Raw genomic sequence first — 12,436 nt, forward strand, 5'->3', positions numbered from 1 at the left:
GCCATCAGAGAGGCTCCGAACCCGTTCACCGTATACTCCACCCAGCAGATCCCCCAGATTGTGTCGGTCGACATGGGTACCGCTCTCGATACGCTCATGTCCTATCTGCGAATACCGCTACTTGCCTCTTCCGGCATCGCGGCACTGTGTAGTGGCCTCCTATACTTTAAGCAGAAGTATGTCTCACTTGATGGCGACGCCAGCTTTCCACTGACGTGACCAGTGAGCTCATCTACCCAAGAGCATTTCCACCTGATGCTCGGACCAATGTTCCGCGTCCTTCACAATTCGGTCTTACTGACTACGAGGAGCTTTTCATCCCGACTCCGGACGGCGAATCACTCAGCGCGTTCTACATTCGGCCAAACAAACAACATGCTCGCAACGTGACTGTTCTTATGTTTCACGGTAATGCTGGTAACATTGGCTATCGACTTCCGATCGCTAAGGTCCTTACGAACGAACTTGGTTGCAATATACTCATGCTTCAGTATCGTGGTTACGGTCTATCGTCTGGCAATCCCAACGAAAAGGGGCTTATGATTGATGCTCAGACTGGCCTGGACTACATTCGCAATCGATCAAAACTTCGGGGCACGCAGATAGTCATCTATGGACAAAGCATTGGGGGTGCTGTAGCTATTGGACTCGCTTCGCGCAACCAGAAGCAGGGTGATATCGCTGGCGTTGTGCTAGAGAACACATTCACTTCACTCAGAAAGCTTATACCATCGTGAGTAGCTGGTCAGACCTGGATGAGTACCTTGTCATCTAACTCCCCGTAGTGCGTTTCCCCCAGCTCGGTTCCTCACGCCGTTATGTCACCAGATATGGCCCAGCGAGGATACACTACCAACAATCACTACGATACCGTTCCTGTTCCTCTCGGGACTGAAAGACGAAATTGTTCCGTAAGTCTTCCCTTTTGTGCATAGGCATGAAGACAATGATGAGTTCGATCACTGATTTGTTGCATTAGAGCCTCGCACATGGCCCGTCTATTCAAGGTTTGCAGAGCTCCCAAAGTATGGCGCGAGCTTCCCAATGGGACTCACAACGACACAGTAGCAGAGCCAGGGTATTTCCAACATATTGATGACTTCCTAAGAAAATTCGTCACAGCATGAGGGTCGTCAGGTCATGTCACGCATCCAGATGGCACAGAGAGTCGGCCCTTGTATGGATCGCCAGCGAGGCGACACTGCGTGCTTCGACAGGGCCAAGGAAAGACAACTGGAGTCATGAAGGCCCATCGAAAGGGCGAATTTGCGCATGCAACGGTCGCATCGTGGAATCATGCTCATCATCGTGTCGTAAGGTCTGTTGTTGGCAGTCGTAGTGGTGTGAAGAGTGCAACGAGAGCTTTTGGCGCTGAAAGTACGGAACACTCCCTGATAGCTACAGTTCCAAGATAGCAGTGATAGACACTCATGTGACCCAGACATTCCAAACCTGCAGCATGGAGCTCCACACCCGTCGCTGTGCAAGCTTGGATCCAACAGACCGAGGCGTAGACGCACATGCTAAGGAAATGTTTCCTTCCATGCTGTGAATGCAATAAGCTCGAATGATAGTCGTCGTGTCACGCGTGCCTGTGTTTCTAAAGTTGGTACGCTCAGGGTCTAAGTCCAGACTCTGAGCACCAAAACACTTGTGGAGTCCAGATCGCCAGGGGAGCCATTTCACGGCCTCGCCCCAGACAGGTACGGGCATGGCATGGCGTGGAACCCCGTCATAGCAAAGATCCCCATCACAGCCACTCTCGCGCGAACTCTCGCCACACATATGGACTGATCGTTTTCGCGTTCGGCTTCGCGCGCGCTGACGAATACCGCCAAACTGCAGAGGCCCCGCAGTAGTGGTTGCAGGGAGCGGACAACGACAGCAAGAGTCGCTTGAACAAATTATTCGGTTGGCGTGCCCATGACTATTCCCGGCAGTTGGCACAGGAGCGTTGCGCTTGCACGAACAAGAACAAAACTTCTGCAAGCTCGGGTTGCGCCACATCTACGTCATGCCAGAAGCACTCTCCGCCATGCCACGGGTAGCGGAAAGGCTCGCTTCAGCATAGGTGACGACGCAGCTTGCAATGCCTTTACATAGCTCCCACCATGTGAGACACGAAGAACCAGGTTATCGATGCACAGTACAGGAGTGTGACTGCAGTAGGACAACATGTACCGTAAAGCCTGTCAGGCGTTCTCCTACTGCTCTCCCTTGCAACGGATCTCCACACTGCAGTTTGCGGCTGTGCTCAGCGCTACTGTCGATCCCGACTGGCATGGCAGGTGGAGCTTGTGATGGTCGTCCCCCGACGCGGTGTCACCGAGGGTGGCAAAAGAGCTTTGTTGCACATTTATTGGTGGGTATCGTTCCATGTCAATTCTTCACGACAACGGCTGCAAGCTATACTTTTCAGCCGCCGAGCCGCTGCCGAGCGAGTCGTGAACTGGCGCCATACGTCTTTCCTACAACCTCCTCTTCGTTCTCTGCAGGTCTGGTTTCGGCCCGCCAGGCGAGAGTGCAGTCTGGCGCACCAGCCCCGGCAGGTTTGGTTCCAGATGCATGCTCCACTGTATCACGCTGCTACCAGCCTGCCTAACATGCTGCTCAGGCACAGGTCACTGCAGTGTCAAGCTATCTTCTCCTAAGCATCTCTATTTGCCAAATCCGTTGTCGCGCATCGCCCATGTTAGTTGGACTTGACCGACAGCGAGCGGCGCCGAGTGGCCGTGCTAAGTCCAAACATTTCCTGGCACTTTGTACCCTCTCCCACTGGCCCGCAGTCCATGTTCGTTTGGATTCGTTCGGGTGGATGGTCAGCCTATGAATTAGTTCATGATCTTTGACTAGCCTAAAGAGTATGGCCGGACGTTTTGTTGCAAATTTCTCAAGCACGTCTGCTCTCCCTTGTCGGCCATGTTCCCCACAGTCGGCACTTGATGAATTTCAGGGTTGATCTAGCGCCTGCGTGTCGAAGCCTGAGGTGCTCTGCCGTCACTGCTTTGTTTTGCGGTCATAGTTCGAACTCTCCCGCATCTCAAATGCCAGGGTAAAAGAGGGTCCACTAAGCTTCACAGACAAGTGATCCAACAGCAAACGCCACCGGCCCATTGATGATCTAGAAATAGAGCCACTCGCCACATTCTATCATGTCTTCTTACGCTGCACCTACTTTACCTTGCAATCGTTTCGTGGCACCCAGTTGCCTCGTCTTTTGAAGGATCTAGTCGATCATTTCGCCTCCAGAGCATCGGTTCCCATCCCGTCATTACACAGCCATTCCAGAAGCTACAATCTGCAGTCGAGGCAGAGGTCCTGTAAAACCCTCGCGCGGCATTCCCGTTGTTTCTGGGTCAAGCCAGTCAGCACTTTCTCCGACAGCCCCTCGCTTTCCAGTATCTAATTGCCAGTCCCCACGTAGTCGCCAGGCTCCTCCTTCTTCCGGCCACTGCCGTTATACTAGCGGCCTTGTAAGGCCTCAAAGACTCGGCCTCGCCGTGTGAGTGGCCGCGCGATTTTGATCATCATCTCGCTCCGCTCCAAGCGAACACTCTCTTGAGTGGGCCCTCAACCGCAGCCGTCAGTCGTCCACTGACCGGCCTTATCTACTCTAAGCTTCTTTTTTTACACACAATCTTCCTCTGCTTCGTACCCTCATTGGCACACTCAAATATCAGGCATTGCGAAGCCTCATCCTCTCGGTTCCCAATCCATCCGGCTTGCCACATCTGCCTTGGGCATACTGATATAGATTCAGGTACGTTGTATATTCGGGTTGAATCTTGTCTCGTTACATTTGCATAGCCGTTCACTAGTCACTCGTTTTGCACATAGAGCATGGACTGACATGTCTTTCGTTTGGGTACAGCAGTGGGTTGCGCTTCCTGTCGTTGTCGAGAGAGAGATGGGTGATATACCGTCCGAGTCCCGGTCCCACCCCATGGACTTCACCGCAGCTGGTCTTGCGCGTGATGACCAACATGCGCCAATTCCATCCTCATCGCCTTACAAGACGCATGACAACAACGCCCCGTTTTACTCTCAACTAAGCTCTATCCCCCAAGCACAGCATCGACCCGACCATCGTTCTTCCGCACAAACAACTCAGTACTATCCATCGCAACAACATGAACCCTCCACGTTTAGGATGGGTGCAATGGTTGGCGCATTGCCCGAGTATAGCTCCGAAACAGCGTCATTCCAACAACAGTCGGTTCCTCGTTCGCTATCCGGTGCATCCACGTCTGCCCTTGTCTATCAACTCGGCCAAAGTTTGCAAATGCCTGCGCACACTTCAGGCAGTATGTCCGTCCACCCTTCGTACGGCTCAGGTTACGCAACCAGTCCCTATCAACAAAGCTATATGCCACCGCAAAATGCGCAGAGCGGAATCTATCCTACGTACAACACAGCTCAGTCACAGGTCCAAGGCGTGAATCCAATGCACAATCCTTACCAGCAATACCCGCAAACATCTCAATACATGTACTATCCCACGCCGTATGGAGCACAGGGACACTTTTCTGTAGGCTATGCAGTGCAAGGCGTACAAGGTCAGGCAATGTTTGGAAGGAGGGCTAGTCTGGTGACAGCACCCATTGGAAACCCTAGCCAGAATGCCGAGCTCTCACCCCACGATGCTAGCTACACAGGTGCAAGAATGGTACACGGGGACCCCCCTACAAATGCTGTGGCATTCGGCGCACCATTTTATCCAGGTCCTGGTACGTGTTATATATCACACGGTGACTCTGTTGCGCCAACTGACTCTTCCCAGCAATACCTCGCTCTGCATCTGTTAGCTCGATTCCCCGTGGACCGCCTCGGAAACCAAAGCAGTCTGGTCATGCCCTTTGGGTAGGCAATCTCCCACCAGGCACGACAGTGGTATCTCTTAAGGACCACTTTTCCCGCGAGGCTACCAAGGACATTGAAAGCCTTTTCTTGATATCCAAGAGCAATTGCGCTTTTGTCAACTATCGTACCGAACACTCCTGCACTGCGGCCATGCACAGGTTTCACGATTCACGCTTCAATGGCGTACGTCTTGTCTGTCGATTGCGTCGCAGCTTAGCGCCAGCATCAGGAGTGCCTATAGGTCCCTCAGCTATGGTTGGCACTCAGCAGACGAGTGCGTCTCCGCCAATGTCTCCCAAGCAGGCTAGCGAAGCCGTGGATGGCTTGCAAGACGAGGCACCGGAATCGCCTGTACACCAGAGTGGCGGTGAGACTCTCAGTAACTCCACAGCCGCTAACAAGTATTTTATTGTCAAAAGCCTTACCTTGCAAGATCTGGAACTCAGTATACGGAATGGAATCTGGGCCACCCAATCTCACAACGAGGATGTATTGAACAAAGCCTACCGTGTAAAACCCGCTTCAGACGTCGCGTTGCTTGTGGAATACGACTAACTCTAGACAGTCTGCAGAGAATGTGTATCTAATCTTCTCGGCCAACAAGTCCGGAGAGTACTTTGGCTACGCACGTATGATATCGCCCATCCTAGAAGATGGTCCAGACCTCGCACGATCAGCTCCAAATCCCGAGAACATTATCGATGCACCAGATGTTCCCAAGTCGATTCCTACACCAGCAACGGAATGGGCTCCAAGGGGTAGAATCATCGACGATTCAGCTCGTGGGACAATATTCTGGGAAGCAGAACTGTCCGAATCAGAGGGCGAAGGAGAGGTGACGGAGAAGGTTGAGAATCATGTTGACGAGGACTCTGCTGTTGTCGCGCAGAGCTGGGGCAAACCGTTCAAGATTGAATGGCTTTCTGCAAATCGCCTCCCCTTTTATCGCACTCGCGGCCTTCGCAATCCCTGGAACGCCAATCGCGAAGTCAAGATCGCACGAGACGGTACTGAGCTTGAACCCAGCGTTGGTGAACGTTTGATACAAATGTTCCACCGTCTGGGCCCGACAAGCTCGGGGATTCCGATGATGCCACCAGTACAGCTTGGTGGGCCCGTCATCCCTCAGATGCGACCCTTTTAGGCGTGTGCTTTGATGGACACGCTTGTTGCATGATTCTGGTGTTTTGCATGGCGTTGCTCTGGGAGTCTTTCGCTTTTGGTGGTAAACGAAGAGACATCGAACAACGGCGCCACTCAACACTGAACCTCGTCATCCATCCTGGACATATATCGATATGCCAGGTAATTACAGCCAACGCTCTGCGTTCGCTCATTCGGCTGGATCGAACGTCAACAAGTCACGAAGAACCACCAAAGATCAAGACACAAGGCCATGACCCACTTACGTGCACAAGCACAGACGATTGGTTTCTTTTAGGCCCATACGCCTATCATCCCCGGTGTATCGTATTCGGCGTCCGGGAGTCCTGGGATCCCATGACGCACAACAAGTAACAATAATTGCATGGTTTCCACAACGTCTCCCTCATTACCCTGGTTCTCGATTCTTCCTTGCCTCCCTCTATCTCTCGATATTTGCAATCCCGTTGAATTCCATCCATAGCTGCATGGCATGATGTGCGCTTGCCATTTAGTGGATATGGTTTCTGAGGCCAATCAGCAGCGCCCGTGCAATGGAAGATCCTTCGGCATCTGTTCGGCCATACATTGTCTGACAATCCGCTGTGCGACTGCGCCTAGCTATTCGGAGGTTCTGGAGCTGCACGTATTTTCTTTTGAGCTTGGGAGTTGCAGAAGTAAGGAATGAATCGCATTGAGCCGCGCCAAGTCCGAATATTCTTCGGCCTACCACGTTCTTCTTTCGGCCCTTGCAAGGAACGGGGCAGCAAGCGCGTCAATTGAGGTCCGGCGGTCGCAGATGATAAATTCCTCCGCCTCGGTGCTCGCTCACAGAGGCAACGAAGCGCTCGACCGCCAGGCCCGCTTGCGCTGCCTAAACCCAGACAGCGCAGATCACATCATGCCATGCGCCACCCATGATCATCTCCGCCATCTCCGAGCCCATCCATACGTGCGGTCCCCTTGGCTGTTGCGCTGTTTCGAGGCCAGGTTGGTGACGTATACGCACCCGTGATTGACAACGCAAATCTCGCATCTGGTTTCTGATGCAAATTTCAGGTTTTGCATGTGAGACCGTGCATCTGTGGCGGTGCAGTAAGTCACGGTAGCTAGGACCATGCTACCCAAAAACAGCTAGCGCCCGTGCAGCTTCCAAGCTAGCGTGGGACGAAAGGCGGGTCGTTCAGACCACGAGTAATGATGGAGAACCTGGCAGCAGAGGACTTGACAGAAAGCAGGCAGGTCGAGCGGCTAGAGTCTCAAGCTCAGGATACTTCAAGCGAGGGGGTTGCAGTGCCTGTGGGTGTGTGTGCATCTGCAAGCACTATCGTTGGTACACCTAGGCCCGAAGGTTCTACCGCACATAGTGACTCATCACAATCCAGACTAGGTCTCGTGTACACAGAGATATGCAGAAGCCTGGCACCCGGCTCGAGTACACGACGCTTTCGCCCTGTGTCTGCCCATGTTGTGTTCTACGACTGTCGATCGGCCCTTTTCTACACCTCCAGCCAATGCCCGCATTATTCTGGCATCTTCCACAGCTTCAAAGGAGACACACCCTGGCCGTTGTTCATCCTCCGCGGGCGCACCTTTCAACTATGCGGAGATTGCCAGATGCACGACAGCAAACAAGATACGGAACCGATCAGGTCGAAAATGCACCTTGCTTTCCGTCTCCACCGGTCGCTCTGCGCTAACGACCCTCCCTTCAGAGAAACCAGGTTAGGCTACATCCTCACTCTCGGTATCTGGAGCACGCTGGCAACGATCTTCCAGCAAGCTTCGGCGGCATCCATCTAGTAAAACTGTACGTTGGGTTCGCTGCAGCTTGTCTGCGCATCGTGCTTGATTACGCCATGAACGGACTCACTTCTACACTACAACTGCACAACTCGATACAGCTCGTCACGTCGCCAGACCGAAGGCGAAAAGTAAACAATACCAGCAGTGGCCTCGAAAGTAGGCAATCCCGCACGCACCCATGAGACGCCAAGGCAGACCAAGCTGTAGAACCAGTCCAGAGATATGATACGTAGGTACACACGACCGACGACAAGACCCTAGGAGCGTAGGCAATAGTCAAAAAAGGCATGGTTCTGTCGAAAAGTGGTTCACAGCTTCCGCATACCAGTCAACACGAACCCAGGGAGTTGTAGATTCGGTCACCGCTCCATGCCTCTCCGATATCGGATGACGGTGGACCGTACAACGTCGAGATGAATGACTAGACTCGAGCCAAGGGTTACGTCCCTGTGCGGGAAAGGAAAGAGACTTGCACTTGAAAACAGTCAACGTACCCAGCTTGTAAAATTTCAGCTCCCATCCACTTCGAGTGGCCGCTGGTACTGCAGGGACAGAACCGGTCCACTACCGAACCCTACTTCTTGGACACGACCTCTCGTGTCATGGGTGGAGTGATCTCGCAGCGCTCCAAGGTTCACCGTACGCCCGGACATTCGTGGACCATGTCGCCCTCGGACAGAGAGAGCTGTGGCTACAATCTAGAAGCCCCGATGTTGGAGCTGTGTCGGGCTTAATCTGCCGGTTTTCGTTTTTCGTTTTTCGACAGCACGCAGGTCCATTCGAGCAACATCTTTTCCAAAGCGAAATATCTGCACAGTTCAATAGTCATCTCAATGCTACACACAGACATGAATCCAACAATCCACGACCGACCCTCCAACATGTCAATTCCATCTCCACACACCCCGTCCATGTTCAAGCGATCGAACCTCTCCATCCCAGCAATGCACCCCAGTTTTCCGTAGCCCAGCTTCCGATCCGCCATCCCCTCTTCGAACCCCAAGTCTCCCCCCCCTAGCGCACAGCGACCTCCGCCCACAGAACCCCAATCAACCACCCACCGCTCTCCCAAACCCAAGACGCAGACCCAAGAAACCGCTTTGTCCACGCTACGTCCACTCACCACCGCAGCCACTCGAAGCAGACAACCACCACCACGCTCCGTCCCCCGCCCGACATGTCTCCACGCAGACACCCCGCTTCCTGACAGCGTATGCCACTAGTTGTCCCCGACAACGTCACGCGCGGAGGCGGAAGCGCAGATGTGGTCCAGAGCTTCAGGGTTGCGGGTGGTGCTGTATCGTAGCGTGTGAGGTGGGTACGCAGGTACTGTCCTGTCCTGTCCTGTCCTGTCCTGTCCTGTCCTGTACTGTGCGGTTCAATATCAAATATCAGATATCCGACATCAAATACCAAATACCAAATACCAAATACCAAACATCAGGAATCCACCCACGCCACCGCCGCCCCCCCCAAAAAAAATCCTTTCGGTCGAAAACAAACTAACAATCCACTGCCTCGGCGCGGCGCGGCGCGCATGCCACACAACCAGGTGCACAGCAGCGTATCCCTACGCGCAGAGCCCTGCCGTGCATCTCAAGCACGATCAGAAGGCTGGAGTAGGACTTGCTGATTCGTTTATCTCGTCGTGAGTTTGGATTTCCATCGCGCCCCGTTGCGTGGTGCGAGGCGGGGAGGCGTTTGCTTGGAACTGGGCCCGTGTCGTTTCCTCGCTTCTTGTTGATTTCGTGCTGGGTTTCTCCATGCGATGCGTTGTCTGTGGTGGAAGTGTACTTTGAGCGTTGCTGGGGGATGAGGTCGTGGGTCTGGCCATCGGCTTGGAAAACATATGGTTGTGGGGGTTTGGGCTATGGAGGTTGGGAGGAGGGGTAGAGTGTCCATGTCGATAGTTGCCAACGCCTCCCAACAGGTGATGGGTGGGTGGTCTTGTAGTCGGGAGGCATTTGACTGAGAGCTGGTGTCACACATGCACACACGCAGAGACACTTTAGAAACACAGTGCATCCCATTCACCGTCTACTTATGGCTCATGTTCCTCTGTTCTCTCCCGTTGTTTATCGTCTTCGCAGTGCAACAAGAAAGGCCACCGACGCCAACTCGTCTGTCTCACTTTGGTAAGGACCGAGCCATTAGAGTACAACACTGGTGTGGTGAAGAATGTCTTCGAGAGCCAGCACCAGGCATGATGTGAAATCGAACTGAAAGACTGGATGAATGTCGTGATGATCGGGGTTTGATAGACGTTGATTATTGTCGTCTTTACGAATAAAACCCTCGGTCCGCGGATCTAGATCTTCGCATGTGATGACGTCCCCCTTCGATCAGTCATCGGCGTCAAACTCAGATTGGTTGGCCAAGCTGCGGGGTCCGTCTTTACGAATAGGTATTTTGATACCCTGCTGCGCAAAGCACTTGCTGAGCGTCGTGCTCTCAATGACACCAGGGAACTTCTTCGCCGAGTACACAGTAAACGGGTCCGAGAAACAGCTAGCAAGCATGGGGGTTTTCTCGCCGTGGCCCAGGATGCTGTTGAGGTTTTCACCGCTGCCTATGTTGAAGATCATGAATTTGAGTCTGTATTCGTCAATACCGTTCAGATGGGTTATATGGAAGAAGAGCTTGCCGGAAAGTACCCTCCGTGCGCACAGAAAGATCTTGGAGGACGAACCAGAAGCCGGGTTTGCCGTCTGGGTCGTTCAGCTTGAAGGCGTTGACCGAGGTCTGGCCAATGAGATTCCGTGTGTGGTTGGAGCTGGTGCTTGGTGCACTCACAACCTGCGGGCTGTAGCTTGCACCGTACGGCGGATACCCAGGAGGTGGCTGGCCGGGATAGTACTGTTGCTGGGCATATGGATGAGGGGACGGCACTGGCTGGCCATAGGCGTTGTACTGATGTGTCGGCATACCTTGGGCCAGGAACATCTGACGATCTGGCACCGGAGGGAAGGAGGTGGTTACACTGCTACTAATACTCACCGTTGGCGCTGCGCTGCTATGACGGACCAAGTTGCATGCACCGCGCGAAACGTCCTCGTGCCAGAGATCGACGACGAGTGTGTAGAAGGTGGTGTCGATATCGTTGGCGTCAATCTCCTGTCCTGTTGTAGCGTCGCACATGATGAGGCGGATGCAAGGAGGCGGAGTGATGGGGCGTCGGTCCTGTCATTGGCCACATGTCTCAGCGCTGTGCGTTTACCAGAGCAATGGGTTGCTGCGCGAGCTGTCTTACCTTGTCGCCAAATCCACACATTCGGGCCCTGATGGGCTGCTGGTCGACTCGCAACCTGCCTCTTGTGAGCTCACGTGCAGACGACTCGACCGCAAGATGCGCACCTGTAGGTTGAACCAGCCTGCTGGCCTACGTAGTCGCCATTCTGGTCAGCAGGAGACACGTCTTGGTAGACCATTGTGCGCTGCATCTGCTGCTGCTGCTGTTGCTGCTGCGGTGGAGGCTGCGGCTGCTGCTGTCCTGGTGGTGGAAGATGCATCATCTGGTTGGGGTCGTGAAGCTGCGGGGGTGGAGGCAGGGGAGCAGCTCCAGGCCGCTGCTGCGGGGGTGCTGGGATGGGATACTGATTGCTCTGACGAGAATGGGTATACATGGTGGCTAGGAGGCGACGTCTGCGCGGCCCGTCTCGTCGATCTGGGGACCTGACTAAGTGGAGACGCACGGCGCTTAGGGGGCTCACAGGAACAGCGGCGACCAGGGCTCAGGTCGTCCAGGGGCTGCGCTGCTGGCGATGAAGGTCGTGGTTGGGATCCGCGCAGTTGCGCGCTGCTGGCGAGAGCTCAAAGCTCAAAGCTCAAAGCTCAAAGCTCAAAGCTGTCGCGCCGGAGGGGTGCTGCGGGAAGTCGCGACTAGCGGCCTGTGGGGGAGAGCGTGTGTAGATTACGCTCTGGGTCGAGGACGGCGCCAACGGCTCTTTGCGCTGGATCCTGTCAAACGGGCCACACGGTGCGAGGCTGCGAGCGTTGTGTGTGACTCTGGTGGTGGTACCCGCCGTCACAGCTGGTACTGAAGCCACGGGGGTTTGTGGCAGAAGCGTTGGAGACAAGTGTGGAGGAAGAGGCGTGCGAGCGAAAACGGACGAGAACTAAGAAGCGCACCGCATCGACTCGATTTTCGCGCCTATGGGCTTGGTGCGGTGCTTGCCCAGGTGCAGCCTCAGTACCGTGGGTCACTTGGTCGGAAGCGTCGTCTGAGGCTGAGGCTCCATCCAGAATGACCGTTGCAATGCTTGTCCGCTCCTTGCCACAACGCGCCGACGGTTCGTCCCATTCGTTCCCACTGCAAGGGCCGCGGGAACTTGCGCACCATTTCCGTCGCAACGGTAGCCGGCGCCAGCCAGCCTCGCCGGTGCTGCAAGCCATCTTTCTTTCGCGAGGTGCGAGTGAGACACCGCCTGGACCGCAACGTCCTATCATGCATGGGCTTGCGTGCTGCTGCTCTCTGATGCCGCTGCACTGCCGAGGCAATGCGGGCTGGGCTAGGCAGCATCCGCAATCCTTGGATCGCTGTTGGTCATCAACTTTATTGGAACTACAGATTGCTGCGACCACTCTGGAATACCGGATTTGGCTCTTTCTCTTCACGCATGCCGTCAGC

At 54.4% G+C, this 12,436-nt stretch overlaps 4 protein-coding genes across 5 annotated transcripts, besides 4 other annotated features; 3 read left to right on the forward strand and 1 right to left on the reverse strand.

The window, feature by feature from the left end:
- Window positions 1–72: 72 nt before the first annotated feature.
- Window positions 73–1,127, forward strand: EKO05_0008395 (bem46 protein, variant; the record flags this gene model as incomplete). Its single annotated transcript, XM_038941442.1, has 4 exons — window positions 73–176; window positions 224–733; window positions 786–911; window positions 980–1,127. The coding sequence occupies 4 exons, from the start codon at window positions 73–75 to the stop codon at window positions 1,125–1,127; spliced, it is 888 nt and encodes a 295-aa protein (XP_038796839.1).
- A 2,723-nt stretch (window positions 1,128–3,850) lies between these two features.
- Window positions 3,851–6,004, forward strand: EKO05_0008396 (uncharacterized protein; the record flags this gene model as incomplete). The annotated part of the gene is made up of 3 exons (XM_038941491.1): window positions 3,851–4,727; window positions 4,781–5,370; window positions 5,426–6,004. 3 exons carry the CDS (start codon window positions 3,851–3,853, stop codon window positions 6,002–6,004), a joined length of 2,046 nt encoding a protein of 681 aa, XP_038796840.1.
- A 1,196-nt stretch (window positions 6,005–7,200) lies between these two features.
- Window positions 7,201–7,806, forward strand: EKO05_0008397 (uncharacterized protein; the record flags this gene model as incomplete). Its single annotated transcript, XM_059637291.1, has 1 exon — window positions 7,201–7,806. One exon carries the CDS (start codon window positions 7,201–7,203, stop codon window positions 7,804–7,806), a length of 606 nt encoding a protein of 201 aa, XP_059493274.1.
- Window positions 7,807–9,138: 1,332 nt separating this feature from the next.
- Window positions 9,139–9,182: a tandem repeat.
- A 7-nt stretch (window positions 9,183–9,189) lies between these two features.
- Window positions 9,190–9,252: a tandem repeat.
- An 899-nt stretch (window positions 9,253–10,151) lies between these two features.
- Window positions 10,152–11,432, reverse strand: EKO05_0008398 (uncharacterized protein; the record flags this gene model as incomplete). Of its 2 annotated transcripts, XM_059637292.1 has the most annotated exons (4): window positions 10,152–10,404; window positions 10,454–10,989; window positions 11,060–11,114; window positions 11,164–11,432. In XM_059637292.1, 4 exons carry the CDS (start codon window positions 11,430–11,432, stop codon window positions 10,152–10,154), a joined length of 1,113 nt encoding a protein of 370 aa, XP_059493275.1. The 2 variants fall into 2 exon arrangements, with proteins under 2 accessions (XP_059493275.1, XP_059493276.1); XM_059637293.1 differs by having other exon boundaries at window positions 10,152–10,989.
- Window positions 11,240–11,308: a tandem repeat.
- A 184-nt stretch (window positions 11,433–11,616) lies between the features above and the next one.
- Window positions 11,617–11,655: a tandem repeat.
- The last annotated feature ends 781 nt before the right edge of the window (window positions 11,656–12,436 follow it).

Source organism: Ascochyta rabiei, chromosome 14, assembly GCF_004011695.2.
Source record: "Ascochyta rabiei chromosome 14, complete sequence".
Classification (NCBI taxonomy): Eukaryota; Fungi; Ascomycota; class Dothideomycetes; order Pleosporales; family Didymellaceae; genus Ascochyta; species Ascochyta rabiei.